This window comes from Colletotrichum navitas, assembly GCF_030913465.1.
Source record: "Colletotrichum navitas strain CBS 125086 chromosome Unknown LY79scaffold_247, whole genome shotgun sequence".
Lineage (NCBI taxonomy): Eukaryota > Fungi > Ascomycota > Sordariomycetes > Glomerellales > Glomerellaceae > Colletotrichum > Colletotrichum navitas.
This window is the reverse complement of record NW_026850793.1, coordinates 1-27,784: the sequence shown is the minus strand read 5'-3', so window position 1 is coordinate 27,784 and position 27,784 is coordinate 1. Positions and strand designations below refer to the sequence as shown.

Here is a 27,784-nt window from a genome sequence, read left to right as displayed (position 1 = left end):
GGCCTTAGGGGGGGGGCTTAAGAGGACCTTAGGAGGCACTATCTAAGAAATAAAATATTAGCGCCTAAGCAGTAAATAAGTAAGTAGAATAAGTATATAGTAATAGTTAGGCAAAGGTAAAAGTAAGTAAGTATTTAAAATTTCTATATAGATATTAGTATAGGATTATAAAATAAGTATAGAAAGCGCTATAGGCGTATAGCGCTTATAAAAAAAATAAAGTAAAGAGAAGTATAAAATATACTTCTACTTAAATATAATAATAATAAGTTAGTAAGGCTAGTAAGTATAGTAAAGGTATAAAGAAAATAATAAAATTATAATAATAAAAGGAAAAGGATCTATATAGTTAATTTAAGTTAAAGAAAAGAAGAAAAAAAAAAGAGAAAAATAGCTATAAGAAGTTATTTATATAGGCCTAGGAGGCCTAATTTAAAGGGAAAGTATATTTAAAATAGAAAATTAGAAGAAAAAGAAAAAGCCTTTTACACCTACCTAGGTTTAAATAGGAAACTAGAAGAAAAGAAAAAAGCCTTTTATACCTACCTAGGTTTTATATAATAGTAATAGTAAGCAAGACTAAGTAAAGAAGTTATAGTAATATTATAAAAAAAAAATTATATAAAGAGGACATATAGTAATATAGTAGTATATAAGGGGCTATAGAAGCTTATAGCGTAGCACAGTAGCAGAGGAAATAGCACTAAAGCTAGCCTAAGCTAAAGAGGCTTCTAAGACAAAAGCCTAAAGGAGAAAGGTATTATATTAAAGATAAATAGGTAAAATAGACTAAGCGTAAGTTAAGTATTATATAATACTAAATAAGTAAAGTATATAACGTAAGTATATAGGGTATACAAGAGGATTATATACTTAAAGGGCGTATAGAAGTAAAGCAAGTGTACACACACTAGGAATACCTAGGGGGCAAAAGAAAAAAGAAAGGAAGAAGTAGCTTTTAGCTTTAGTAATACTATATACCTACCTTTACACTTACAGCATGTTTACTTATTACCCTAGTCACCTATTATTATTTAATAAAAAGCTAGGTATAAGTATAGGTTATCTATTAAGGTTACTCTTCCTTATAGGAGGAAATAGGTAATAGGATATATACCCCTAGGTATATGCCTAGATATATACTAACAAGGTAATCCTATATCCTACCTGTCTATCTACTATATAAGGCACTTGTCCTATAACACTATTAGATATATTAGTCTTTAGCTTATTAAAGTACACTTATTAAAGGGAGGTTAAATATCTAGATAACTAGGTTAATAATTTAACTATTACTAGTAAAAAAGTGTTTTTAGCCTATTATATAAAGGCTAAAGATATAGCTATAATAGTCTAGAATATTAGAAGTAGCTAAAGGTTAACTAGACTATAGCTAATATATATATAGTAGCCTCTATTTAACCCTATAGTTACTAAGGACTAATAGACTAGCTAGACTAACTAGCCTAGTAGCTAATAGTAGAATAAAGCTATATTTATTATCTTATAGTTAACCTTTTATTAGTTTACTAAATTATAGTATTAACTATACTAGTTAAACTAGTTAATAAAAGATAAGTTAAATACTTATACTATTTATTATTTATCTAGAAAAATATAAAAGGGGTATAATAAGTAGGTATCTAGAAATATATTTCTAGAGTAAAAGGTCTACTAGCTAGAGGGTAAGTTAGATAACCTATAGTAACACAAGAGAAAAAAGGTCCCCCTATTGCCTAATAGCACCTTTACTACTATATATGATATCTGGTGGGCGTAAACCCTGGATATTGGCGATATGGATAGTCTAGATGAATCTAGCGCATCTGAATTACCTAGTGAGGCCAGAAGTTGCATATGGGTGGGCGGCAGAGGTGGTGAAATAAGTGGTGATAGTGGTGGTGATGGTGGTGGTGATGATGGGCCGGATGTGGGGGGTAGCCGGAAGTAGGGTAGTTGAGTTATCTATCTATTTCCTCTGGCACTGGCCGCCTCTTATCTTGAGTTACCAGCGGAGATGGCCAGTAATCTACTTCTGCTATCGGGTCCATGGACCTATCCCCTGGGCCGTTTGTGCGACAAGGCAGGAGAGGATGATGCATCTCACTAGGGCCTCAATGGCGTGCTTCGAGCGCCATGTCACCTGGTACCCAATCCCGACATGGGGATTCTTTGGCCCATAAATGCGGCACACGAAGTTCTGCACGAAGAACCGAAAATCTCTGTAGTTTCACGTCCTTGCCGGTATCTTGTTTGGAATCACTCTGAGCCAACGAGTTAGCTATCGAAAGAACTTTTGCTCGAGAAACAAGATTGTCAAAATCTAAATTCTGCTCAAGATGGCCGACAAGCCGAGTAGGACGTCAGAGGTCGCACACTCTACTTTTCAGCCAGAAAGAGTTGTTGGTAAGGCATACAGCCATACGCATATTACTTCATCTTTAAATGCTTACAGACACCAGTAAAGTGGTACCGGTCACCATTCTACAATGCCACGATCCTTGGCATCTGCAGCTTCGCCGCACCCGGTCTTTGGGGTGCGATGAATTCACTCGGAGCCGGTAAGTAAACCACTCAAAAGGGCCTCGCAGCACGTAGACTGACCGCTTTCAGGCGGTGCACAAGAGCCGTATCTTGTAAACACGGGCAACGCCCTTACATTCTGTCTCATGATAGTTTCATGCTGGCTAACTTCATCAATCGTCAAATATATCGGTATCAAAGGTGCCCTTGTTGCTGGAACAATCGGTTTCGCCCCGTACAGTGCTGGCCTTTACCTAAATAACCGGTATGGTGCCGAGTGGCTTGTCATTCTCGGTGCTGCTTTTTGTGGCGTATCGGCTGGTATCTTCTGGGGCTCTGAAGCTGCCATTGCTATTGCATATCCCGAGCCACATAACAGAGGACGAATGATTGCTTATTGGCTCACTTGGACAAGATTCGGTCAGATCCTTGGTGGTGCAATCAACCTTGGCCTGAATTCTGATCGTAATGGAGCTGGGAAGGTCTCTTACAAAGTCTACCTGATTTTCATTGCCCTGCAATCTTGTGGTCCATTGGTGGCATTGCTGCTGAACAGGCCACACAAGGTTCAACGGAGCGATGGCAAGCCGGTGAAGCTTACTATTGCTGACAACCCTTGGAAAGAGATCAGAGCCACGACAAGCGCGTTTTTGACACCCAAGTTTCTGCTCCTTGTCCTCTGGATCGGTCAGGGTGTCTACTCAGAGTCCATATTCTTCACTTACATTGCGCTTTGGTTTTCCGTCAGAGCCAGAGCCCTTGGCTCGTTTCTTTCCGGCATCGTGGCCATTGCGGCCGGTAATCTTCTTGGCCTGTGGCTCGACCAGAATCAAATCGCTCTCAAGAGGAGGGCTCGGTGGGCATTTGCCGTGATCATGACTCTGCAGGGAGCATGGTGGCTCTGGCTCACCATCAATGTTACCGAATACCGCCGGACGCAACCCACGTTTGACTGGGGCGATCCGGGGTTCGCAAGAGGATTCGGAGTCTCCATCTTCTTGGTTTCTGGATTCCAGCTCAACTACAATTTCGCATTCTTCATCATTGGGCAAATTTCAGAGAGTCCGCAAGAAACTATTCGACTTGCTGCCCTTCTCCGTGGTACAGAATCTGCCTGGCAGGCTGTCAGCTACGGACTCAATGCCATTCCGATATTTGCGCTTGTTGGCGGGCCGTACATCAACTTTGGGCTTTGGTTCGTGTCCATCTATCCCGCTTGGCTGGTTGTCAGACATTTCGACGCCAATGACAAGGAGACAAATTTTAAGTCTGGTACTCGGTCAAATGTGGTATCCCAGCTCGAGCCCTAAGGATAAGGTCAAAATTCCTCAAAGGAACACATTCTGATACACGTTCATTCACCGAGTAAAGAATCTTTCATCCAAATTTGGGCGTATGGCTGCAGTTTGATCAGCTTGACTGGTGTTATTAGGAAACCGCGCTGTTTGCTATCATAGCTCATAGTCCTTGACTTTGTCCATGCTACTTAGTACCATCTTGGAATTCATTCTCCAATGAACAGTGACGAAGCACAATTAAATGCTCTGTAACCTTTGCGTCATTATTGAGGTTCTTCGTCTTATTCTAGAACGATCCTGTTGTTATACAGCGCGCCAGAAAACGGAAAGGAATGACGATGAATTACACTTCCAGTTTCAAATATTAATATTCGCTTCAGGACTGAAATATCGAATATTACTTCAACTTCATAACTCACTCGAAGCTCTGCATTTCGGCAACACAGGATATATCTACCAGCCCGAGAATTCGCCGTCTGCCTCAATATGCAGAACGATATGATAATCAACAGAGGAAGACAGCTACATTACTTCCCAAAATTCTTAGAGCTTCCTCGCGAGTTGAGAGACAGAATTTACGAGTTATCCGATTTAATCCCTACAGAAAGTGAACTGGATGCATGCGGGTCGTTGTCCGATTTGCCGTGGGCCAGGGCCTACCCAGAATCAACCCTAACTTTGGTTAGTATTCAAGTCGGAGAAGAGGCACTGCGTCTCTTGTACAATCGAAACCATTTCAGACTTTGGCTTGGGCTGGAAATTTGGGCCAGCAGCCGAACCGCAACACCGTCTGGCCTGCATTCTTTTACCGAGGCTCAGATGAGTGCGTCACACATCCCCGCACTGAGAAACATCAAACATTTGTACCTTCACTTCTTCTGCGGCTCAGGTCCTGGAGAAGAACTGGCGGAGCAGCTTGTTCGGTACGCCCCTTCTCTGGAAAAGCTAACAGTCTGTCCAAGTACCGGAGATCCATCTTACTTATCCGATGAGTACAAATCCGCTCTTACTGTGTTCATGCACAAGATCCAGCGAAGTCCCCTGCTCCATACAGTGAGATTAGCCAGTCCGATTTGTCCAAACTTTACTCAGTCACTGGCGCACTCAAGCTTCTTTTCATTCCGAGTGGAATCGGTTTGCCCAGGGCTTTCTCACGACGACTGTGACTGGAATCTTCCATGGTCTCCTGAGCAGTACACCGGATCAGCCTGCGCCCCGAGAAATGGAACAAATTCATCAGGATACCCAGTCGTGTATAAAAGTATTGAAGGTTTTTTGTGGACTGTGAGAGAGACAATCAAGCGCTGGCACATGAGTTTCTCCTATCAAGGAACACGCAGCTTGAAGCACGAGTGTGAGCAATTGTCCTGATAGATTCACCTCGTCTCTTGGATGGTCACGTTGGTTTTCGAAGTTACCGTATTCACGTTAGTAGGGGATTGCTTGGAGAACCTTGGTTTTAAAATAGATGTCCTGCTGACATTCATCATCCTTTTGTCTTCTCGCTCACACTGGCCAGAAAACAAACAAATGGCAACGCAAACACAAATACAGGGCGGTTTCTGGCAACTCCTTGTCCTTGAACATTTGGATTGGTGCTTTCATACTCTATTAATGGGTCTTGTAAGCAAACTCGCAAGGTTATATGTTTGGCAAGCAAACATGTAGGTTTTATTTTGTTGATTGAAATAATCAGATATAGGAACTGGATATTGTTATGACAACTGTCCATAGACATCAAAGATGTGCCAACTCCTTGCGTCACATTGTCTTCTACCACTTCTGATTCATCATCCGGCATGAATTGAAGAAACTAGATGGCTCGGCTCAAAGTTGAGGCCAAGCCATCATTGTTGTGATTCCGGGCAGTCGTTTCATCGTTACTCGAAAAGTATTCCATACATTTCGACTTGTCTTAGGGAACGTGAAGGATACGTCGTGCTGCCAAGGATTCAAGGTTTCACTGAAATGCAAGGGCATGTCGTTGACATCAGAAAGCACACTTGTTGACTGTTCCTTCATCTCGCTCCGTGCCCTCCTTATCGAACAACGAGGAGCACAGGTACTTTGGCTTTTCTTCCAGTCAAAAACAGTGAATGTCATCTTTAAAATGCCTTAATTATTCTCCCTGTGTAGAGCACATTGTTTTACTCTTATCTTCTCCTTCTCAAACCCTGTCAACTCTACTGCCAACATGAAACCTATTGCCATCGTTTCCGCCATACCCACCTCGCTGTTCGCGGCCCTGGTCATTGCGGATCGACAATGCCCACTTGAGTCGGACTGCATACAAAGGCTCTGCACTGACTTCAACTATAGTATCGAGTCCGCTGGGGAAAAGGGATTCATGATGGAGGCTCGTTGCAAGAACGCGGTGGGTGTCCATATATTCTCCAAGCTCAACCTTAAGAAGTGCATTGCCAATAGAGACGGTATTCTACGTTGGGCCCCCGAGTTAGTTCGCCACTCTCCTTCACTATTCCTTCACCATTCAATTACCATATCATGCTGTGTTTTTGCTTCTGACCATATCTTCTTCCCACACATAGCGGCGATTTCAGGTGCTCACACTGCCGTCTCTATGAGACAGGGCCTGATGAATATATCGGCCTCCAGTGCGACTTTTGTCCAACGAGGAATTTCTTCTGGGCCCACAAATGGACTTGGATAAATCTTTGTAAGCAACTAATCTTGTATGCCGCTTGCTTTTGTTTAACTTGAGACCTTCAGCGTATGGAATATGGGTCAGCAAGAACGGCGCCCTTAGCTGCTACAGCCACGAAGGAGAGTACCGCGCATCTTCTTGAACTCTTTCTTAGTCCAGGAGAAAAAGGTGCTCCAATGGAAGTGGAAGAGACACATATCTTTGTAATGGTTGGTTCGGTTCACGGAATCTGCGATCCTCTACAATTTGCACTCGGTTATCGGAGGTTCATAGCCCTATACAACGAAAGACCCTGGCACCAGCAGTAGAAAGGAACGTCTACAATTTGAATTCGGTCTCTCTGTTCGTTTTGGTACCAAAGTACTTGCCAATTGTAGTTTGAATATCATGTAAGATGTTGGTAGCCATGCAAAAGCACGCCGTATTCTCACTCGTGCCGTCATACAGACCTTCTCTTCAAACTCTTCTTCGCAATTCATGGAGGCTTATCCTATTAATGAAGATCGAACTTCTTGTCCGAACGCCCCCCGTGAGAAAAATGGAAAAGTTCCTTCGTCGCCTGAATCCTTGTTGCTACAGCCCTTGGCCTTGAAAGCATTTCGAATCTCAAACGCCGCCCCAGCCTCTGTAAGGCTCATGAAGGTGGTGATCCAGCTTCCCCTTTTAGACTCGTTGTTTATCAACGCGCTATTTATCCTTGCGTATTCAGGCAGACTGAACGGTGTCTTCAAGCTGATGGACGGCCCAAATAGCACTGATGTCAGACTAGACCGTCGATCCTGTAGAAATGGAACTAGGCGTGGCATATCTGCTTCACATCCGGAGACGTGATGCCAGGTGTGTACAGAGCACCTGAGATTATCATAGGCTCGGAATAGGACTCTAAGATAGATATATAGTCTGTCAGAGTCATAGTGTGTCACCTGCTTCCTGCCTTGTATACAAACCTCTAATCAAAATCGTGCAGGTGTAGGACTTGTTTAAAGGTGGTGGCCTCTTTTACGCACGCTATAAAAGATACCTACCTAGATAATAAGTAACACCTAGCCTAGATAAAAGCTCTCTCAGGCCCTCCGCCTGAAAGATTCCTAGAGTTAAGTGAAAAATGTCGCTAGTATTAGGATTTAGAGGGTAGGTGTTTATTGAAGGAAAAAACGAGTTCCTAGGACAATACCACCTTTTATGAATCCGCCCTTGCCAACCATTACTCTGTACAGGCAACTGGATTACCGCAACACTTATCCCTAGCTAATCATTTAATAGTCGTATAGTCGTGAAATACGTCTGAAGGGCAAAGAAAAGGCATTACTTGTTGCCTTTGTTTGCAAGGTTTTGCGCTGGCTTCCAGAAGATCGTCTGACTGCAGAGGACCTTTTTCAAGACGAATTCCTGAAATAGTGTTTGTAGGGAGAGCATCTAGGTCTCGTGGTTGGGGGGCTGCGTCTTCACGTGCACATAGGTCAAATGGAATCCCAATAGTGTGAGACGTATATCCGCTGTTACTTGTTTTCTTTCTGAGATTTGGCCTTTGAGTTCCCTGATTTGCGGTCTATAACTATTCTGATTGTATAACCGACCAATGTCTCACAACGTGTTTTCTCGTGGCGGAGCCCCAACACCAAATTCGCTGTCCAAGGATAGCTTCAAATGTGTCGCCGTTGGGCAAAAGCTGAGGTGGTTGTAAATGATATAATTGCTCCCATCGGCGGATGGGCCGACCAAGACAATCCCGCCCCTGCCCTTTGGTGCCATTTTGACAAAGGTCAAGGGATTGACGGAAAAAGGAGAAGGGCTCGATTGATGATGATGGTAACAGTGTGGCAATGGACAGACAGACACTGGACGCTATTGACTCGAATCGACGTTTGTGCATATTTTTCACATGCCAAAATACCATGTAGGGAATTGCCATTGAATTTTCTGGTTACCATTACGCCATGCCATATGCCTCGTCTAAACGAAAAAGGCCGTGTGCGGGCCCTGACAAAAACTCATCCCCGCGTGACCCGTGATCTGGTATACATATACAGAAGCAGAAGAAAAAAGACCTGGCATACGAGCCAGGAAAGCTACTCACACATCGAAGAGAGATACTTGCCAACGCCGCAGCGGTGGACCACCCAGCCAAAGACCTTTCCAGAACTCTAGAGAGTTGCCTCTGTTTCCAGTAACATTTGGCTCGTCTCTCGCAACTCCCGGCAGCAGATCTCGTGCACGCACCGCCTGGTTTACCAGAAGCTGCACCATCCTATGTAGTGCTGGCAGAGATTCTCCAGCTTCGTCGCCTCCGTGATGAGCTTATTGACCTGATTGATGACATCAAGCTCCTCATTCGGTTTGAAATCCTTGCCCGTCAACTTCTGAGAAACACGGTCCAATACCTCCACGGCCCGTGCATTCTGGATCTCCGTCGGGTCTTGTCCATGGTTACCGTTGACAACACTGCCTTCGTGCGCCATGGATGAGTTGGTTCTCGACCGAGAGCGTGCTACGACGCCTCCCGGCATGCCAGGATCGGCCGCGGCAAGCAATTCGGAGGGCGCCACATCAGCATCAAGAACGGATGGGCGACGTGCTCGTGCGGCTTGTGGGCCAGCAAGAGCCGACTCGCGTTCAGATCGGAAGTTCGGTCCTGCCGGGCTGGCCGCGTTCGTAAGGCGCCAGGTTAGAAGGGGATCGTGGATGAACTAGAGAACCGGATTAGTTGAAGACAGCAGCACGGGACAAAAGGAATAGACTTACCGCTTCCAATACAGCCATAACACTGTCCTTGTTGTCTCTCAGCACTCTCATGACGTGCTCGCAAGTGATGCGGAAGCTGCCCTCAATGTTGCTCACCTCCATGGCGTAGGTGAGCATGCGAGTCAGTCGGAATGGCACACGCTCTGGATACTTCTCGCGTTTCATAGCCACTTCGAAGCAGTCGCCAAAGTCGATGTGGATGATCTTGCCAGTCACACGATCGAGCATGAGGTTAGACGGGTGACGATCGCCAAGACCAAGGATGTATCCAACCATTGACATGACGCCCAAGGAGCGCGTGTAGTTGGTACGGCGCTCCAACCAAGCCTCCGAACTTTTGCTCTTGAGCCACAACACACGATAGAGATCCTGACCCGTCGTGTTGTCAAGGGCATAGCCAAAGACTTCGACTTTCTGCATGAGCGTCAGGTTGTCGTAGTCGGGAGCCATCTGGAGCATGATACGATGCTCGATATTAAGGAGGATCTTTCTGCTCTCACGGTATTCCCTAATCAACACATGGAGAGTGTCACTGTTGGGTACCCATCCCAACAGACCCGAGTTTTGGGAGAGCGGAATCGCCGGGTACCGCTGGATGTTCAGGTGTCGCTTGTAACATTCCGAATCGTTCGCCAACAAGGTGTTGCACAGACCGAACAACTGCATAACTCGTTCGTCCTGGCGAATATCCTCGTGGCCCTTGAGCAAGAAGGCATACGAAACACCGTCGCTGCCACTGATGTTGAGCTTGCGAGGCCGCTGCTTACTGTTGATAACAGTAAACGTACCCTCAAACTCCATGATGCGGACGATTGGCTGGCCGCTGCGGTAGGTTCCGGGTACCGCGAGGTCGAGGTCTTTGGCGGCGAGCAACTTCGGCGAACAGTAGGGCAGCTCAAGCGTAGTAAGCTGAGGTAACTGTCGCGAGATGCGCCGGAAGACCTGGTAGTAGAGATCCCATGCCTGGTTGAGATCATTGACGTCTCGGCTAGCCTCGTACTGACGGCACCATTCGCGGGCCTCGGTGAGGTCTCTTCCAAAAGCCTGGGTGAAAGAGATCTCGCGCAGAGTCTCCGGGCCACGCTCAAGCTGGTCGTGGAGTGGTTCGAGAGTAGCAAACATGCCCTCGATGTTGTGATCGCCAAAGTAGAGCCGCGAAGCTTCTTCGAGACCCTCGTGCCATTGCTCGTGCCATAGCACCGCGACCCTGATAAGTTCGTGGCTCACGATATCGGCTTGTGAAACGAGATTGGCGCTGTGCTGACGCATACTATCCATAATCTGAGCAGCGGATCTCGATCGGCGAGTGTTTTGCGACGACTTCATCGCCACAGTCAACGGGTAAACCAGAGCCTGCGGATGTGCTCTACCAACATCTGCCAGAAGGCTGTGGATCGACTGCTGTACGCGACGTGTCGGCTGGTTGATTCGAGCGATCAGCTGTGGAATGACCTCAAGCCAGGTATCGACGCTGACGTTGGTGAACCCTTCGGTGACGGCCGCGTTAACATCGGCACTCGCACCGTGTGTGAACCAGAGCGTCAAGAGGCGGAGGGTATCTTGCAGAGAGCTACCAGCAGAAAGAGCAATGGACTTGAAGAAGCCCCGGACAGCCGGTACAACATGCTCAATGACCATGTGGTCGGTCCTTTCACCCCTAGTGGCCAGGGCTTGCACAATCTCAAAGTTGGCCAAAGCCCATGCGTGCCATGCCTTGTACCAACGCGGGTTGTACTTGGTGGCTTGCGAGTACGAAGTCAAGATGTCCTGGACGTGCTCATATTGCCAATTCTCCTTATTCAGGGCAATGAGCCATTCACCTTGGCGCAGGTAGCACTTGGCCAAGAGGACGGTCTGATCGTATAGGGCCTTCTGTGTTTGGGGGTTCATGAGACTGGGATCAATCTGGTGAGGAAATCCATATTCGCTTGACAAGTCCATGCCATTGGGAGCCTGCGCGGTGAGATGAGCCTTGGTCGCCTCATACCGGTGTGCCGAATCATTTGTGAACTTGCGAAGGCAGTAAAGGGTCCTCTCGGAGATGCCGGATGTGCGGAACGCGGGCTGCTGACCAACCTCCCACTCATACTTGAGCATAGCGTAGATAACCTGGGACGGGATGTTTCTCGGCACAGCGGCGCTCGGCTGTTGTCTCTCATTCCAGTAAGGAATCAAGGACTCCAGAGGAGTTTGCTCGACGCCGATTAGCTGCTTCAAGGACTTCTCAGCGAGCCCCATGCGACCGGATTTGCGGCATAGGTTGGCGAACTTGATCCACATGTGCATGTTCTCCGTCGGGCTAATAACCAAATGGCGGAGACGCAGCATCCTTTGCCACACCTCCACGTTTCGTTGACAGCCCTTGAGCCTTGTCTCCCAGGTGCGTCTCATTGTCGCCTTCTTCTTGTCGTCCGTCTGCTTGTAGACGATGAGCTCCTCAAGCTCGGCCAGCATCTGGACTCTAACCACGACCTGGTAAGCTCGGTTGTACGACTCACTAACCAGTGCACTGAGCTCCGTGTCGAGGCCTTCTCGAGCTTGCTGCACGCAGTTAACAGCTTCCCTAAACTGGTTGCGGTGCAGAGCAAGGATAGCGCCAAAGAATGATCGGTCAGTCGAGTAGCGCTTCATGGACTGCAAATAGTTGTCCATTGAATCCCACTTGCTGAGGCCCCATGCAGCTGCGGTTGCAAGAGGAGCGATTAAACGCTGGACATCTGGCGAGGAGTTGGCCCAGGTATTGCCGGCGATGCCCGCTAGAGCCTCCCACTCGCCAAGAGCATGCAAACAGCGCATCTTGCCCATGATAATCTCGACGGGTACAGGCTTATCGTCAGGAACCTCCATTTCACGTTTTGTGTAAAAGGCAAGAGCCTCCTCCCATCTCTCTAGCTTCTCGAACCACGTCTCTCTAAGCTGGATTCCCTCTTTGTAAAGCTGCGCCTTACGGAGAATACCAATGGCTGCATCAGACTGCTGGAGTTGGTTGTTGATCACGATAAGAGCTTCAACCGCCCCGCTGCTTTGGTCCTGCAGAAATTCCAACTCCTTGTAGTGAAGAGCCTTCGCATAGGCGTGGCAGCGTGCAGCCTCTCGGCCGAGAACCCGAATGTCGATGGGCAATGCCTTGTCGTCGTGCTCCATAAACTCGGCAAGATTGAGCAAAAGACCGAGCAGATCGGGGGGAACATTCTCGGATTTAATGGCGCTTTCGATGTTCTGGATCAGCTCGTCCTGGAACTGTTCATACAGTTCGCTCCAGCATGACACGAATGCTGAATTGAACAACTCGCGCGCCAGCGGCAGGTATGAGCTGGCAAGAGCGGCGCAGGCGCGGAGCGCATGATTGGGCGACTCAGTGAGCAAGGTCGTGGAGAATCTACGAAGCCATTCCTGCCAATCCTCCTTGGTTGACTTGCCCTTCGTGTCCCACGCTTGCTTGAGATGGATGGCGTTCATCTCCAGCTTCTTCGCACCGAGATCAGCAAACGCTGCTTGGTCGTCAACACGATCAATAAACCGGTCTCCGGCACCAAGGTCTTGCGGGAGCACCTCGCCCTTCTGGAGCTTGGTGACTAGCAAGTCATAGTTCTGGTGCTGGATCTGATGTTGTGCGAGGACCTTGTTGACAGTACCCATGAAGTGGAGGTAATCCTTGCCGAGCTGCTGAATCAAGGCACAGAGGGTGTCCAGAGCTGCAACACGCAATGTGATATCTCCACTGCCCAGAATGCGGGTGAGAGGATGAATAATCTTGGCGGCGTAGTCGTTCAAATTGACCTGATACGTAATCTTGCCAATCGTCTCGATCGCTTGCTTCCTTAATGGGGTGGGCTGGCCTTGCTTCTCGAACGTCCTGACAATAACAGGAATGATCAAGTGCATGTACTCCTCAGCACTTGAGCCAAAGACGAGGAACGCGTGGAGGACCTTCTCAGACGGCGTCCGCCGCGTGGTGGCGTCCTTCTCAAGTACGCCAAGCATTAGGGGTAGCAACCCGGCGAGATAGATTTTGAATTCGCCCTCCAGTGAGCGGGAAATGGCTTCCACCAGACTCATTATCGTGGACTGGAGCGTACTTGTGGTGTTCCAGAATTCCTGACAGATTTCGACGATCTCGGGCAGAAAGTTTCTAATGTGCTGCCTGACGATAGAGACGAGTGTGGCCAGCTGGCTGAAGTAAGAATCGAGACGTGTCTTGTCTGCCGCACGAATCACGCCGAGGAAAGCCGGAATAATTCGGTCGAGGAACGATACACACTCCAGACCGAGGGTACGGAAGATATTCATGATGGCCTCAATGACAGACGCATGATGATTCGAAAGAGAGTTGTCCTTGAGGATCTGGAGAAGCGCATTGATGACAACTGTTGGGAAGTACTCTTTGCTGGATGGCGTAAGACCCGTCATCATAAGAGAAATATCCGTCATTTGAGTGCTCTCAACACGGCGCTCGGCATCGGGGCGACGCTGCTCCACCTGCTGGTACTTGTACGGGTCCAAGGCTCCCAGAATACCCATCAGCTTGATGGTCTCCTGTCGAAGAGGCCCGCGCTGACCTTCAGTGCGGATAATACCCTGGAGCAACTCCAGTAACTGAGGATATTCCAGATAGGGCTCGATGACATAGCCGGAGTTGCTGGCCAGCTGACCCAGAGCGTGGAGAGCCGCTTCGCGCTTGTTGTTTGAGCTCTGATCTTGCAGGGCTTCGATAATCAGAGGCATCAGCCTATCTTTGTATGGCAACACTTCTTCACCACCGACAGTCGCCAACTCGCCAATAGCCCTGAGAATTGTCGCGGCCACAGCAGCGCTGGGGTCGTTGGCCTTTGGGAGCAAAACCGACATCATCGGGTCAACGTATGGCTTGACCAGTCCCTGGGCATTCTGTACCAACAGGCTGAGCAGCTTTGCGCTTTCCTCCTTGTTTCTTGCGACATCAGAGAACTCAAGCTCGGTCAAAAGCTGAATGAGAGTTTTGCGCAAGGAAGGGATGACGTAGGCAGGGTTAAATCGGGCAAGACGACCGATGATGGAGATTGCAACCTCCCTGATGGCAAAGACTTCGTCGTTGAGGGCAAAGAAAAGGGTGCGGATGTTCTCTGCCTTGGCCAGATGTCTGTCAAAACGCTCATCGAGTGCTGCGAGGACTGTCCGTCTGATATTCGGCTCAGGGTCCGATACGCCCACCGTGAGCAGTCTTTCGATGACATCGCCAACAACCTGGAGTGCATGGTAACTTGTCTGGTTGACAATTGGATCGCGCACATAGAGCTGGCAGCAAGTAAGGGCAGCAGCCTCTCTTGTCTCCGGGTCTTCGTCCTCAACATATTTCACCGCAACGTCACGGACAAACTCGTTGAGAACATGCCCGGTGAAGTCAAAGCTGCCAAGTGTGTTGAGGGCAAGCTTTACTTCAGCTTTGCGGTGTTCGTAAGCCATAGGGTCTTTGGAGTCTTTTGGGACAGCGGGCACGGCTGTGAGAGTGTTCGGATGCGGGGCTCCCAGGGGCTTGAAAGGCTCTCCACAAAGGACCATGCTGAGCATATCGAGCAATCGGTTCTGAATGGTATCCTTGGCTGGCGGGATGTAAAAGGCCATGTCAACAAGGGCTTGGGTCAGCTTTGGCGTCAGGTCACATTCGAAAATGGGATCAAGAAGAGCCTCCATGTATTTGCTGAGGGTCTGGCCAACAGCAACAGCGAGGCGGCTTATGCACTCGAAGACTGCGTCGACCGAGCCCCTCTTGCGAGCTGCCAAGCTCAGGCCTTCCCTGACGTGGGTCATGACACCGTCGAGATACGGAGCAATGGCGCTCTTGACCGAGTTCGCAATATTGCCGATAGCAAGAAATGCGTCGTTTCTCTCCTTGTCCTTCTTGAGCATGCCGGAGAGGTAGACCATGAATTTGTGCAGGTAGCTTCGGTCAAACTCGGCGGGGGAGTAACTCGCAAGGTCGGGAATGAGGAGGACGACAGTCTTCCGAATTGTGACGTCGCGGTGATCCTTGTACCGCAAGACGATTTCGCACGCTTCGGGATAGTGCTCTTGCATAAACATGCCGCCCTGTTCGAGGAGCTCCTTGAGCATGAGAAGTGAGGCGTGAATGTACTCGACGGTGCCGTGCTGCAGTCCGCGCAAAAGTTCGGCGTAAGCCTTCTCCATCCATGTCTGCTTCAGTTCCTGGTCTCGCTCTCTAATGATCCGGAAACAGGCAGCAACAGTCTCGGCAGAGGTGGCGCGAATAAGGTGGCGGTTATCTCTCAGACTGTTCCAGATGAGGTCAAGAACCAGGCCGACATAATTGTACATGAGGGTAGGTGCTTGTCTTGCCAATTCGCGCAAGACAAGGGCTGCACTGTAGCGGCGCTCCTCAACTCGTTCGCTCTGCAGCCATTCAAGGGCCATCTGGGTTTCGGACTCAACCAGTTCGCTTATCATAGAACCGCCTGGTCGGCACATTTTCCCCAGGGCAACAGCAGCGGCCTGCATCGGGTTGATATCCTTGCCGCGCAGTATTGTCTTGAGGTTTTGGTTGAAACGGGCGAACATCTTGGTTGACTGCTCGGACACTTCAATATCGACGAGGGCGTCGAGGGCGTAGACGCCGCCCAAGCGTTCGGAGGAGTCATTTCCGTGAGAGATGAGCTGTGTGATTTTATTGTTGACATGCCCGTAGATGGTGTTGAATTGTTCGAGAGGGAGGTCTGCGAAGATGGCATGTCAGTTGGCTGTAGTAGGCAGAGCCGGGGTCGAGGTGTGGATGGTTTCACCTCGATGACAAACCAGCACGAGCTCTCTAAGCTGTAATGCTGCTCGCTTTCGAACATCATCCGAGGTTCTGGAGGAGAATTAGAAGCTATGTTCAAGGTCCAACTTGATGAGGGGCGGGGAGGCCTACCGAGACCTCAGGTCCCTGACAAGATTGTCAAGTCGCTCGAGAGCGATCTGTTGTTGGGTCGCCATGGCTCACTGGCTGGCGCACCCGAGCGTTCGAGAATCAGAGTGAGAGAAACATCGACTGGCGGCCAAGGGAAAGGTTTGTGATGGCGAGAGTTCGGGAGAGGGAGGCGTTTGATGGTCGATTTCGGGTTCGAATGCGAGGAGGTGGCGCGCTGCTGACCGCGAAAGAGGGGGAATATTGTCGATGGGTATCTGCGTCGAGTCGGCGGCTGCTTGTTGCCGAGCAGAAGGGCGTACAGAAGCACAGTCGTGGGAGTAATACGAAATAAGAAAAAGGCGGGATGTAGTCCTGAGGACAAAGTGAAGAGCCTCAATTGATGGGAGGTACGAGAACCAAGCCGAGAGCAAGACCAGACTGCAAGTGACGGAAAGTGCGACAGCGGAATGGAGGGTCAACCGTGGGAGGCAGCAATGGCGCAAAGAACGGGAGGTACTTTGGTGAAGTATACTGTGCTCACACAGTTAGCCAAGCGTATTGCTGCTTGTGGAACTTGGAGCTTGACGCACTGTATATCTAATTCCCCACTGTGGCACCCAATTCCTAAACCGAGGAGGTTCCACAGCGCGGTCGCAGTAGAGGAAGCGCATCATTGCTACACCTGGAGCTCGTCCATTCCTAACCTTCTCTCCTTATCTTATCGGCCAGCGGGTGGCACAGGGATACCGAAGTACTGTGACCATGCGACGGGCCGTTTTCTGTGTGGATAGGTGATGATTCCAACAGTTGACCATTACGACGACTCGCGAAACTATCAGTACCTACTGATTTCGCCACCACAAGTTGGACTCTATTGATATTGGACCACAGACCCATCCAGCTGCGACCTTTGTTCCGTATCTCAGCACCGCATCTCCCTCCTCGTTTGTCCACCACTCGCCATGGGTAACGACGGAGGCTCCATTCCCAAACGCCGCGAGCTCGTCAAAGAAGCTGCCCGCGCCCTCACTGTCAGCGAACTGAAAGCGAATGCCCTCGAGTCCCTTGGACATGCCTGGAACAATGACCCCCTGACAGGCCAGCCCCTCGACAAGGACAATGTAGTCTCGGATTGGCGTGGGCGCCTCTACAATTACGAGTCCATCCTCCAGGGCCTTATGCCCCCTGACGATAACACCGAGTCACCGCCGTCCAACCCCGATTCTGAAGAGCTCACATTCGCCTCCACCGGCATCAAATCATTGCGCGACATCGTGAAGCTGCGGTTTCACCGACATACTCCGCCTGGGACGAAAAAGGATGTTTGGGCTTGTCCTATCTCTTTGAAGGAGCTAGGCCCCTCGGTCAAGGCCGTTTACCTCGTTCCCTGTGGCCATGTGTTCGCCGAGCTTGCTATCAAGGAGATTCAAGAGTCGAGATGTCCCGAATGTAGCGAAGAGTTCAAAAGCGAGAACGTGGTCCCCATCTTGCCAGTGGAGGAATCTGAGCTTAGAAAACAAGTGAAAAGAATGGACGACTTGAAAGCCGCGGGACTCGCCCACAGCTTGAAAAAAGACAAGAAGGATAAAAAGAAGAAGCGGAAGGCCGAGGATGACGCCCAGGAGGGCAGTAAAGCAGACAAAAAGAGGGCAGTAGATGAGTCGATCGCCGCAGACTCTGTCAAAAAGGGGGCTTCCGGAAGGATCAGCGGAATCAACAATCCCATGGCGGCATCATTAACAGCCAAGGTGATGGCCGAGCAAGAAGAGCTCAGCAAGCGGAGAAAGATGGCCTCCTCGAGAGGGTAGTACCCCGGCGCTGGTAGACAAATGTGAAGAAAAGCAGTTATTCCAGACGATACCCCACCACCCCCAGACAGCATCATCGTTCTCAAGATAACCTACTCTGGGAACGGCGATTTGTCAATCAGTGCGCAATAAAACGGTTTCGCGATTTCTAATGCAGCCCTTCTAACTAGTTGTACTCGGTCCAAGTCAGACGACCCTTACGCCAAGCTAAGCAGACCCAAATGCTAAATCTTTGTACACATCCCATGCGTGTCCTCGTTCCGTTCCTTTACAGCTCATCCTTGTCCTTGGGCTCAGGAGGCTCGAGCAACTCATCGCAAGCGGCGGGCGTGCCTACCTCCATCTTGTAAACGCACTTTTCCGATTCCGAGACCTTCCAGAGCTCTTCTGTCTCGCTGCAGGCGAGCCAGACGTCAGTACGTCTCTGCGGGCCATTCCAGCAGCCCTGGCCGTTCTCGTAGCGGAGGACCATACGAAGGCCCTTGCCGAGGCTCTTGCCGTCAACGCGCTCCTCGTCGTCGGCCATCTCCTTATCGATGCGGACAAAGTTGCCCATGTTGGTATGGCCGCCGCCCTTCTTGGACTTTTGGTTGGTCTTATCCATCCAGCAGAGCTCGTATTCGTACTCGCCGACCTCGGTGCTGACACACTTATCCTTGAGAACGCGGAAAATGTCATCGGTGCCGTAATCCTTCTCGAGGTCCTTCTGCTCACTGTCTAGCTGACGTTTCTTGTCCAGAAGATCGCCATTGGCGGAGTTGAAGGCTTCGCGAGCAGCCTTGACCAGACGAGATTCGGTGTTGGGTTTGTTGTTATCAGCCATCAGACCATTCTCGATCATCCAGACGCGGAGGGAGAGGAGCTTTCCATGGATAAACTCGCGGACAGCGTCGGGGAGGTAGGCCTCAAAGTTGTAGACTGGGATTTGTTAAATGATGCGCTTGACGATAGTTCAGGGGCTTACATACTAATATCGGTGTCGGAGACGTCATCCTCCTCGAACTCTTTCCAGTTAATGCCCGAGGTCTCAGAATCCTCGACAAGGACCTCCTTGATGTCAGCCTCCAGGCCATCGGGGAGGGCCTCGTTAGCAAGGTTGGCGGCGTAGTCCTCCCAACTCTTCACGGCGCGCTTGACGCCCTCGTCATTGAAGTTTGGATTGTACTCCTCCTTGAAGCGGCTGAGAATGCCCTCAAGCTCCTTGACTTTGTTCTGGAGCTCGTTGCGGTGGGCAACGACGTCCTCGAGTGTCTCACGGAGCTCGGTGACACGGGTCTTGGCCAGGTTCAGCAGGGTGCCGAGCTTTCCACCAGAGCCCTCGCCCTTGACGACCTTGCCCTTCTCAGAACGCTCAATCTCATGCAACTTCCGCTCAAGCTCATCCTTGCGGATCTCGAGACCCTTGACCTCATCCTTGAGGGTATTGACCTTGGCCTCAACACGACGGCGGAGCTCTCTAGACTCTTTGGCCATCGTCTTGCGTCTCTTAGCAGCTTTATCGATGGCATCCTTACGCGCGGCCTCAACGCGACGGTACTCCTTGCCAATCTCGGCGCACTTGTTCTCACACTTGACCCCGCCGACACCGCTGTACTCCTCGGTTCCGTCGCAACAGACATCGTAGTCACAATGGCCATCGTTGACGAACATGAAGGGAACATATGTGCCAATGTGGCCGGCGTTGGCACACCAAAAGCCGGGTAGGGCATTCGTGGTGTTGGTGGTGCCCGTCAGGGAGCCGGTGAAGGGCTGAGGAGGGGATAGGGCGTCGAGGTAGGCGCAAGCTGCAGTGCCAGGCTCATCGGAGCCATCTGGACAGTCACACGTGTTGTCGTTGACCTGCTTAATGCTGAGTTTGATCTCGGGGTGGCCGATACAGGAGAAGGTTTCTTTGGCCTCGAAGAACTTGATGACTGAAAGAGATCATGTTAGTGACAGATCACAGACCGCCAAAGAAAGGCAGATGTCAATTGATGGCGTAAAAAGGACAACATAACCACAGAGAAAAGGGACAATCCATTCCCAATACGAGCGGCATTGAAGAGCACAAGCCCTTTGATCCGGAGTCCAATGCGTAGGCGGTAAATACTTACATTCGGGGCCAACACCTCTCGGCAAACTAGTGGCCGAGACAGGTGCGGCGGCAGACAGGAAGGTGCCAGCAAGCACCAGGCTGTAGCTTTGGCGCATCTTGATCGGGGTTCAGGGCACCGTAGCTCTCATCAACACCCAAAATTCAAATCAGAGTTGTCGTGGTAATTGCTGTGCCAGTGAATCTGTCCAGATCCAGACCGAAGGTGGAAGGAAGTCTGGAAGGCAGAGAAGGTCAGGTATAGGGAGAGGAACGTCCAGCAAGGTATGGGGCTGCTTGGAACTTCCAGCTCACCCAAAACGCTTTAGGTGGGTTTCAACGGACAGGGGCGCGAGCTGGAGCTGGGACGCTGCTGGCTGCAGGGACAGTCACGTGCGTGGTGGGTCACCGTTGAGTAGAGCTCCACCCGCGTCATTGTGAGAGTGTGGAAGTGAAGGGACAGAAGGATGATAAAGCACTGACCAGGCGGGAAGTCAGAAGAGAAGAGACAGACAGAAAAGTACGTATCTTACCCCTCCAAAGGCGCGGGTGCGGGGCAAAATGGTTTTTGCTGGTATCTCACTTTTCGATGATTCTTCAAACCAATATTTGTGCCTGTACTGGTCGATGGGAGGCTAGTCACGAAAGATCCTCCTTCCAAGTCGACCTTCCACGCCAACGTCTGCGGGAGACGGGACTACCCTCATTTTCTCCATTACACAAAAATCCAAAGAGTATCAAACAACATGGCTTCATCGACCGCCAACAGCTCGCCGGCTGCGCTCAATGCGCTGACAGACACGGCCATCGCACTTATTCAACAACTCGAGGCGGTGCTATTTGCTATCAACAGCGGCAAAGACATGCCTCAGCAGACCGAAACCTCCTCCGTTGATTCCTTGCGGCTTGCCCGCGACTCTGCGTCCCTAATCAAGGCTCACTCTACCAAGATCTCTGTCCTTATTATCAACGAGCCGTTTACGCCCTCGGCCATTATCAAAGTCCTCCGCGAGCTCGTCAGCGGGCCCATTCCGGGCATAGCTACAGCCGCCCAAGCATGCGACGCAGGGCGCTACACCTCGACTGTTCGAACCGATCTGTCCTGGAAGTGCTACACTGTGTTGAAGGAACTCAGGGGCTTCGTGGAAAAGATCCCCAAGGATGGCAAGATTCTTTCCTCGGCGCAAAAGTCAGGGTCGGTAGACACTTCTGGCAAGGGCAGCATGGCTGCTACAGGTGTCATATGGTCTGCCTGCGATGAGGTTACGCAATTCTGCAACGGCGGAATTGGCGGCTGTTTCGTCAAGAAGGTTGAGGAGTTCAGAGCGACGCTAAAGGATGTTATGGAGGAACTCAAGGAATGGGGTGAGGAGGAGCCTGATGACGAAGAGAACGACGACGACGATGCTGATGATCTGGACCACGACTCTGCGCTGGGCTCCATGATGCCTTCGGCCCAAGAAATGATTGACGACATGATGTCCGGTCAGGGTGCGATTCCCCGTGACGACCCCGACAAGATCCGCGACCGCCTCGAGTCCTGCCTGAAGCGCCTCAGGCTCACAACACTGCTCTACCAGGCCATTATCAAGAGGCGGCTGAAGGCTCTTCCCGAGCTCCCTTCCGACAATTCCGACATCCCCAAGCGCCTTGACGAGGCGATGCGCATTCTCAGGAAGTTACCGCACATGTTTGACGAGCTTGCTGGCGCATTTTATGAGCTCTCGCCTGACGAAATCGATCAGGTCATGGCCCTGTGCTTCAACGAGATTATTGCGCTTTCGGAGCTGCTAAAGACACCTTGGTCTGGTGAGACCGACGAGTTTTCCGAGTGGGCAGTCAAGTTCCAGGCTGAGATGAAGAAGGGCTGAGGGCCCCAAACCAGCCTGTACATAAGCATGAGCTCGTATCCAGACACACGCGGGAGCTAAGGAGGTCTCACCTTCCCCATGCAACATGTTCACACGGCTGAGAGGTTTCCTGGTCTGCGAAGTTGCGGCCTATGAGCAAGGAAGGGGCTCATTGCGCCGTGCTCCATGACCGATTCGAGGCAGTGATTCGTCAGTTGACGCTAAGCTGAGCAGTGGATAGTGGTCGCGAGGCTATCGGTCTAAGACATTGTGAGTTGGAGTCTTTGAGGGACACCATCACCTGTCAGATGTGGGGGAGCACCGCGGTCACGGGTAACCAGCCAGTCATCTGCTTCTTTGTGCGGATTCCGCACATGGCCTGCCTGCTAGCTGCCTGCAGAAGAAGTCAGGGAATGTACATAAACTCGTCTAGCCAACAGGGTAGAGTACAATATGGTATGCCAGAGATCATAGCGAAATGGACAGGGAAAGGGGTGTGGCCGACGTTCCGGGAGTGCCCAAGGGCGACCGCGGCCTCAAAATCGCAGTACGGTTCAATCTCACTTCTGATCCTATGCACCACCCTCCAAGTTTATGCACTTACGCGCCGTAACTCTAGATCGTTTTCGTAACTATCAGCAGCAAAATCGCTCACATTGCCACCGACATTCTCACGCTCCCATACAATCGCTTCTACCAGCAGAACACTTTGCTGCCTATACTGGCAATTGCAAAAGCCGTCGAGGATCGCGAGAACGATGAGGAAATCTCAGCCCAACTCAAGCGGTGGCGAGATCGCAAACTAAGCGAGTTCCAGCTCGTCCAAGTTGCTGTACGTCTCACGGTTCTCTGCCGCTCTCTACATGCCAAATCGAGCATCCCCAGGTAACTGACCGTTGTTAGAGCACCTTGATCTCTGCCGCCGTCATCGGCTGCTTCTCTTGGCCACCCCCGGACTCGCTGCATTGGCTCGGCCCGGCATTCTGGGACGCCAGCATCTCTTTCTCGCTCTTCTCAATCCTGCTCGCTGCCTCGGAGCAGTTCATTTTCCAGACGCTCCACCGTTCGCCGACGCCGCGCAACGTTGACAAGGAGCTCGCCATGATCCTTTACATCCGTCGCAGTAGAAAAGTCGAACCACTGCACTCACCCCTCGAGGAACTACCGCCCATCCCGCAGATCCGCGCCATCAAAATTAAGGACAAGGGGGGGTGGTTCCCCAAGGAGATGCCGCTTGTCGAGATTCGGTGGAACATGGTCTTCACCTGGCAGGCGCCAATGATGCTCATGGCGTACTCGGCGATTTGCTTCCTGGGGGGGTTGACGGTCTACGTCTGCGCGCCGCTGTACGATGGGCAGGGATGGGTTGGCGCAAGCAAAGTGAGTGTCTTCCGATTATGTTTGCTTAACAGTGTGGTTGCTGACTGCGCCAGGCGGCCGTGTTCTACCTTGTCAGCTTCTTCTTCTGCGGAATCACCTTTGTCTGGTGCGCATTCTGGGCATATCGCTTTGTCGACCTCGGAGATCCCTGAGCCTCGATGCTCCGGGTTTCAAGGATCGCACACGTACTCATGGGACAGGGCAGCTATAGGCGCATGCAATGCAAGTCGCAGCTTTGACCGAATGACTCACGCCGGTGGTATACTAGACTCACTCTGGTTGGCAACAACCCCACAGTGGAGACGCAGCAAGTTCGGATTCATGACTGAAGACTTATAAGAAACCTATCTAATAGTCTAATTGCCTCGTCACATAGGAGAGTGAATTTCCACCTAACGTCGCAGACGGTCAGACTTAACACATTGCAATACTTGAATAAAAAATGCCCTGCTCTGTAGAAGACATCTTGAGAAACTACGAGTATGATCCCTCAATAATACAACGCATCGCCACACGAAAGGTCAAACTTGCCCTGGCTATCGAGCCCCCGAACCCCGAGTGGCCGGCGCAGTTCGAGAAAATAAAATCTCTCATCGATGGCGCTCTCGGTCCGGTCGCTTTGTCCGTAAATCATGTCGGTTCAACCTCCGTGCCCAGGCTCCCAGCCAAGGCCGTCATCGACATCGACTTGGTTGTAGCGGACCCCACGGATGAAGACGCATACGCGCCTGCTTTGGAGCGGGTAGGGTTTCAATTCCTCGTGCGCGAGCCAGAGTGGCATGAGCACCGCTTTTTCGCCATGTATCAGCCGTACCATTGCAACTTGCATGTGTTCAAGGAAGGCACGGCGGAGTTAGTGAGGCATATTATCATGAAGGAGTGGCTCATTGCGAATGATGATGATAGGGAGCTGTATGCAAGGACCAAGATGGAAGCGGCGGAGGTAAGCAACTCGCTCAGAGAGGAGGTGATGGACTACAATCTTCGGAAAGAAAATGTTATCCGGGAGATTCTCCAGCGTGCTTTCAAGGCGAAGGGATACCTGAATCATGAATGAAATGGCGTACGAGTGACCCATTTCAAGTGTTGATAGAACGACTATATAAGTGTGAGCCTAACTAGACGCTCCACTACTTCATGAGATAGCATTCAATATAAGTTTGGAGGTCATGCAATCATCTATACAAGAGGGATCTATATTTTGCTGCATCTCTCGTATGTAACGACCAGTCCTGCATAGACTCCTATCACAAAGTATCAGTGAACCCTTGGGTCTAGAAACTCCTCAAAGCGAGGACGCTCAGAAGTTGAATCCGAGAATGCATTCCGGCCCTTTCTCACCATTTCAAAACTCAAATGTTCAAACGATTCAAAGACAAATAAATAGGGCAATGTCAGTTATAAGACGGTGTCCCAAATCATTCTAGACGTTGAAGGTGATTCACTAGACTCAGTTAGATATATTTACAGTGGTGACAGAAACCCGCTTCGGGCCTGGTAAGCCTTTCCAAAGTTGCATGAATGAACAGTGTTTCAATATATACCAGATTCCCATCATGAAAGAGTAGAGCTTCTTCGCAAATATATCAAAAGGGTAGATAAGAAACGATATCACAACAGCCTACCCGCCTCTTTAGTTTGTCCCCGCTTGCTCCGCTTGTAGTAGGGCTTGTGAGTTTTCTCCCACGCATGCCTAACATCCAGGACCTCTGGCTGAACTGGCAACACTGTCAACTCTAGCACAGCAGCACATCGTCCACACGTCGGCCCTCTGGCGCAACGGTAGCGCGTCCGACTCCAGATCGGAAGGGTATCTGTTCGAATCAGGTGGGGGTCAGGACTTTTGCCGTGTCGATGTCGCGATTTTTATTAATATCTCCTACAACCCCTATCTTACCTTGACCGCAACCAGCAGCTACGCTGCTAATAGCGCTGAAGGTTCTCTGCTCTATGCAGTGTAATTTATATATCTACCTTGTTTAAGCATAATCTAACTGTAGTTACCTATTAAAATATTCCTCTAAACAGAGAGGGCATCTTTATATTATATTAGCTAATATAATATTAATTAGTAGCTGTTGGCCTCGCTAGCCTCTAGTTAGTACATATAATAATAATAATAATAATAATATTATTTAACGCCTAAGAAGTCTATTTAAGTAGCAAAGGGCGCCTATATAGCCTATCTACTAAAACTAGCCTAGGGTCCCTCTAAAGAGGGGTTCTAGGCAAAACAATATCCTTTGTTAATAGTGTAAATCCCTTATTAAGAGCCTAGGAATTAGTGTTTTCCTCCTAAGAATATATATAAAGTTTAAGATACTAGGTAATTACTATATAAGGGGGACAAGGTATAGTTTAAATAGAGAAGGGATAAGGTGTCTAGTAAAGAGGAGGTAGTAAATAGTAGAAGTTATAAGTATTCTTTACTAAGAGGTAAAGTAATATAGTTAAATAGGTAATAGATTTAATGCCTATCTAAGAGCTAGAGCTATAGCTAGCAACAGCTAGTCTTATAGACTAGCGACAGGTGGGGCCTAGTAGGGCACTAGCTGTTAGCAGGATATTAGCCTAACTAATAGATCTACTAGCAAGGCTAAGAAGTAGATCTAAAGGTTAGCTATATATTGTCCTATAACAAGTGCCCCCCTAATAATAAAAATAATTATTATATAGTAATTATTTAATATTACTAGCTAATAGGGTAGTTAACTATATACCTTAGGCTTCTATAAGACTATTATAGCTATTATAAAAAGGGTATACCTAAGGGTTAATAGTTAAAGGTTAAGAGTCTTTATTATAGTTATTATTATTACTATAACTATTACTATATTTATTATTACTATATCTATCTCTATAGTTATTAAAGTCCCTATATTTATTAGTGTCTTTAATAGTGTCTTTATTATTACTACTATAATCCTAGTTATTATTACTAGCTAGGTAGCTAGGTTAGTACACTAGTTAGTTAGGTATATACATAGGCTAACTATAAGTTAGCTAACTATAAGTTAGCTAACTATAAGTTAGCTAACTATAGGTTAGCTAGCTATAAGTTAGCTAGCTAGGTGTATATAAGTATAGGTATAGACTTTAGGCTAGCTAACTATAAGCTAGCTAGCTAGGCGTATATATAGGTTATTAATATATAGGTTAGTTAGTTATATATATAGGCTAGTAGTATTAATAGTTATATACTAGCTAATAATAGGAGAGTTAGCTAGATGCTAGTTAACTATAGGTAAGTTAGCTAAATACTAGTTAACTATAGGTAAGTTAGCTAGAAGTAGGCTAGCTATTAGCTACTAGCTAGCTATTAAATTTATTAAAGTTATAGTAATAATCCCCTATATAAATAGATCTATTGTTATTATCCTAAGGACCTGTCTCTATAGTATAACTAGTAGTATTATTATCTTTATTATCTTTGTTTTTATTATATTTATCTAGGGTTTTTTAACTATAGTACTATATAGCTTTATAAGGTAGTAGTAGTAATAGTAGGCTATCTTAGAGCTAGTAGACTTGTTACTAAAGGGACTAGATTTTCTTTTTTTGTTTTTAAAGGCGCTAATAGATAGGTTTACCTCTAGGTAGGTAACCTCTTCTAAATCTAAGGTATAGTTAATATAGCTTCTAAAGGTGTAGCTAGTGTAGTTAAGTATACGTTAGTAATAGTGTTAGTAGTAGTAGCTTTAAGTATCTTACTACTAGCTAAGGGTTTTATATATCTATTGCCTATTTATACTAGTAGTAAAGTATATCTTTATAGTTTTATATTAGTATTATCCTTTAGTAAAGGGTATTAATAGTAGTATTAAATCTAGTAATAGTAAAGAGGGTTAGTACTACTAGTAATATAGTATAATAGCACTAGTAAAGAGAAGTAATAATTAAAACATAGGTCCTATATTATTTAAAAGCTAATTTTTAACCTAGCTATTACTAGCCTTTTACTAAGGGGTTAGTACCTTTTTAATATTATATTTATCTAGCCTTACTAGGTAAAATACTTACTAAACTATATTAGGAATAATATTCCTTTAACTTACTAGGTCTACCTAGGACTTTAAGGTAATTACTTATTATCTTATAATAATTATACCTCTCTCTTATATAACTGTCCTAGTTATACTACACTAGCCTTAATCTAGTATATCCTTAAAAAGGTTTAGCTAGCCTATTAGCTATCTATAGGGCCCTTTGCTTCTCCTTAGAGCTACCTCTTTAAGCTTTACTTCTCTATTATTTATTTACTTTTATAAACTTTATCTTCTTTTTCTTATTATAGCCTTTTATTAAGTTCTTATACTATTATTACTACTTTTTTTTTTTTTTACTAGTGTTTTATTAGATTATTAATTTATCTTTTTTTTTAGATTTTTAATAACTAATTCTTAATAAATAATAACTAATATAATAGTAAGACTTAGCTAATTCCTTAGATTATAAGAGAAGAATTTATAGTGCACTAGCACTAATCCTTTAATAACTTATCTTAATTAAGCTATTTATAATTAGGCTATATATTAGAAGTAATTAGCTAGACTTTACTATACTTAAG

The 27,784-nt window shown here is 48.1% G+C and overlaps 8 protein-coding genes and 1 non-coding gene across 9 annotated transcripts; 7 read left to right on the top strand and 2 right to left on the bottom strand.

Moving 5' to 3' along the window:
* The first annotated feature begins 2,191 nt into the window (after positions 1-2,191).
* LY79DRAFT_645231 lies at positions 2,192-4,025 on the top strand. Its single transcript, XM_060562437.1, has 3 exons — positions 2,192-2,406; positions 2,463-2,561; positions 2,614-4,025. Exons 1-3 carry the CDS (start codon positions 2,340-2,342, stop codon positions 3,831-3,833), a joined length of 1,386 nt encoding a protein of 461 aa, XP_060406806.1. The 5' UTR covers positions 2,192-2,339; the 3' UTR covers positions 3,834-4,025.
* A 1,990-nt stretch (positions 4,026-6,015) lies between these two features.
* LY79DRAFT_530940 (uncharacterized protein) lies at positions 6,016-6,628 on the top strand (the record flags this gene model as incomplete). Its single annotated transcript, XM_060556219.1, has 3 exons — positions 6,016-6,275; positions 6,371-6,498; positions 6,552-6,628. The coding sequence occupies 3 exons, from the start codon at positions 6,016-6,018 to the stop codon at positions 6,626-6,628; spliced, it is 465 nt and encodes a 154-aa protein (XP_060406805.1).
* Positions 6,629-8,383: 1,755 nt separating this feature from the next.
* LY79DRAFT_573977 (FAT domain-containing protein) lies at positions 8,384-16,553 on the bottom strand. Its single transcript, XM_060559536.1, has 4 exons — positions 16,130-16,553; positions 16,002-16,069; positions 9,229-15,935; positions 8,384-9,173 (listed from the first exon to the last, which is right to left on the bottom strand). Exons 1-4 carry the CDS (start codon positions 16,192-16,194, stop codon positions 8,715-8,717), a joined length of 7,299 nt encoding a protein of 2,432 aa, XP_060406804.1. The 5' UTR covers positions 16,195-16,553; the 3' UTR covers positions 8,384-8,714.
* Positions 16,554-16,763: 210 nt separating this feature from the next.
* On the top strand, positions 16,764-18,054 carry LY79DRAFT_573976 (Rtf2 RING-finger-domain-containing protein). The gene has a single exon (XM_060559535.1). It carries the CDS (start codon positions 17,071-17,073, stop codon positions 17,914-17,916), a length of 846 nt encoding a protein of 281 aa, XP_060406803.1. The 5' UTR covers positions 16,764-17,070; the 3' UTR covers positions 17,917-18,054.
* Positions 18,055-20,409, bottom strand: LY79DRAFT_573974 (glucosidase II beta subunit-like protein). The gene is made up of 3 exons (XM_060559534.1): positions 20,010-20,409; positions 18,885-19,829; positions 18,055-18,834 (listed from the first exon to the last, which is right to left on the bottom strand). The coding sequence occupies exons 1-3, from the start codon at positions 20,104-20,106 to the stop codon at positions 18,185-18,187; spliced, it is 1,692 nt and encodes a 563-aa protein (XP_060406802.1). The 5' UTR covers positions 20,107-20,409; the 3' UTR covers positions 18,055-18,184.
* Positions 20,410-20,733: 324 nt separating this feature from the next.
* LY79DRAFT_530944 (uncharacterized protein) lies at positions 20,734-21,858 on the top strand (the record flags this gene model as incomplete). The annotated part of the gene is made up of 1 exon (XM_060556220.1): positions 20,734-21,858. The coding sequence occupies one exon, from the start codon at positions 20,734-20,736 to the stop codon at positions 21,856-21,858; it is 1,125 nt and encodes a 374-aa protein (XP_060406801.1).
* A 457-nt stretch (positions 21,859-22,315) lies between these two features.
* Positions 22,316-23,369, top strand: LY79DRAFT_675387 (uncharacterized protein; the record flags this gene model as incomplete). The annotated part of the gene is made up of 4 exons (XM_060564435.1): positions 22,316-22,384; positions 22,457-22,669; positions 22,741-23,217; positions 23,271-23,369. 4 exons carry the CDS (start codon positions 22,316-22,318, stop codon positions 23,367-23,369), a joined length of 858 nt encoding a protein of 285 aa, XP_060406800.1.
* Positions 23,370-23,595: 226 nt separating this feature from the next.
* LY79DRAFT_645212 (grpb/dephospho-CoA kinase) lies at positions 23,596-24,410 on the top strand. The gene has a single exon (XM_060562436.1). It carries the CDS (start codon positions 23,660-23,662, stop codon positions 24,272-24,274), a length of 615 nt encoding a protein of 204 aa, XP_060406799.1. The 5' UTR covers positions 23,596-23,659; the 3' UTR covers positions 24,275-24,410.
* A 572-nt stretch (positions 24,411-24,982) lies between these two features.
* On the top strand, positions 24,983-25,054 carry LY79DRAFT_t287. Its single transcript has one exon. It is a non-coding gene; the product is annotated as a tRNA-Trp (tRNA).
* Positions 25,055-27,784: the final 2,730 nt, after the last annotated feature.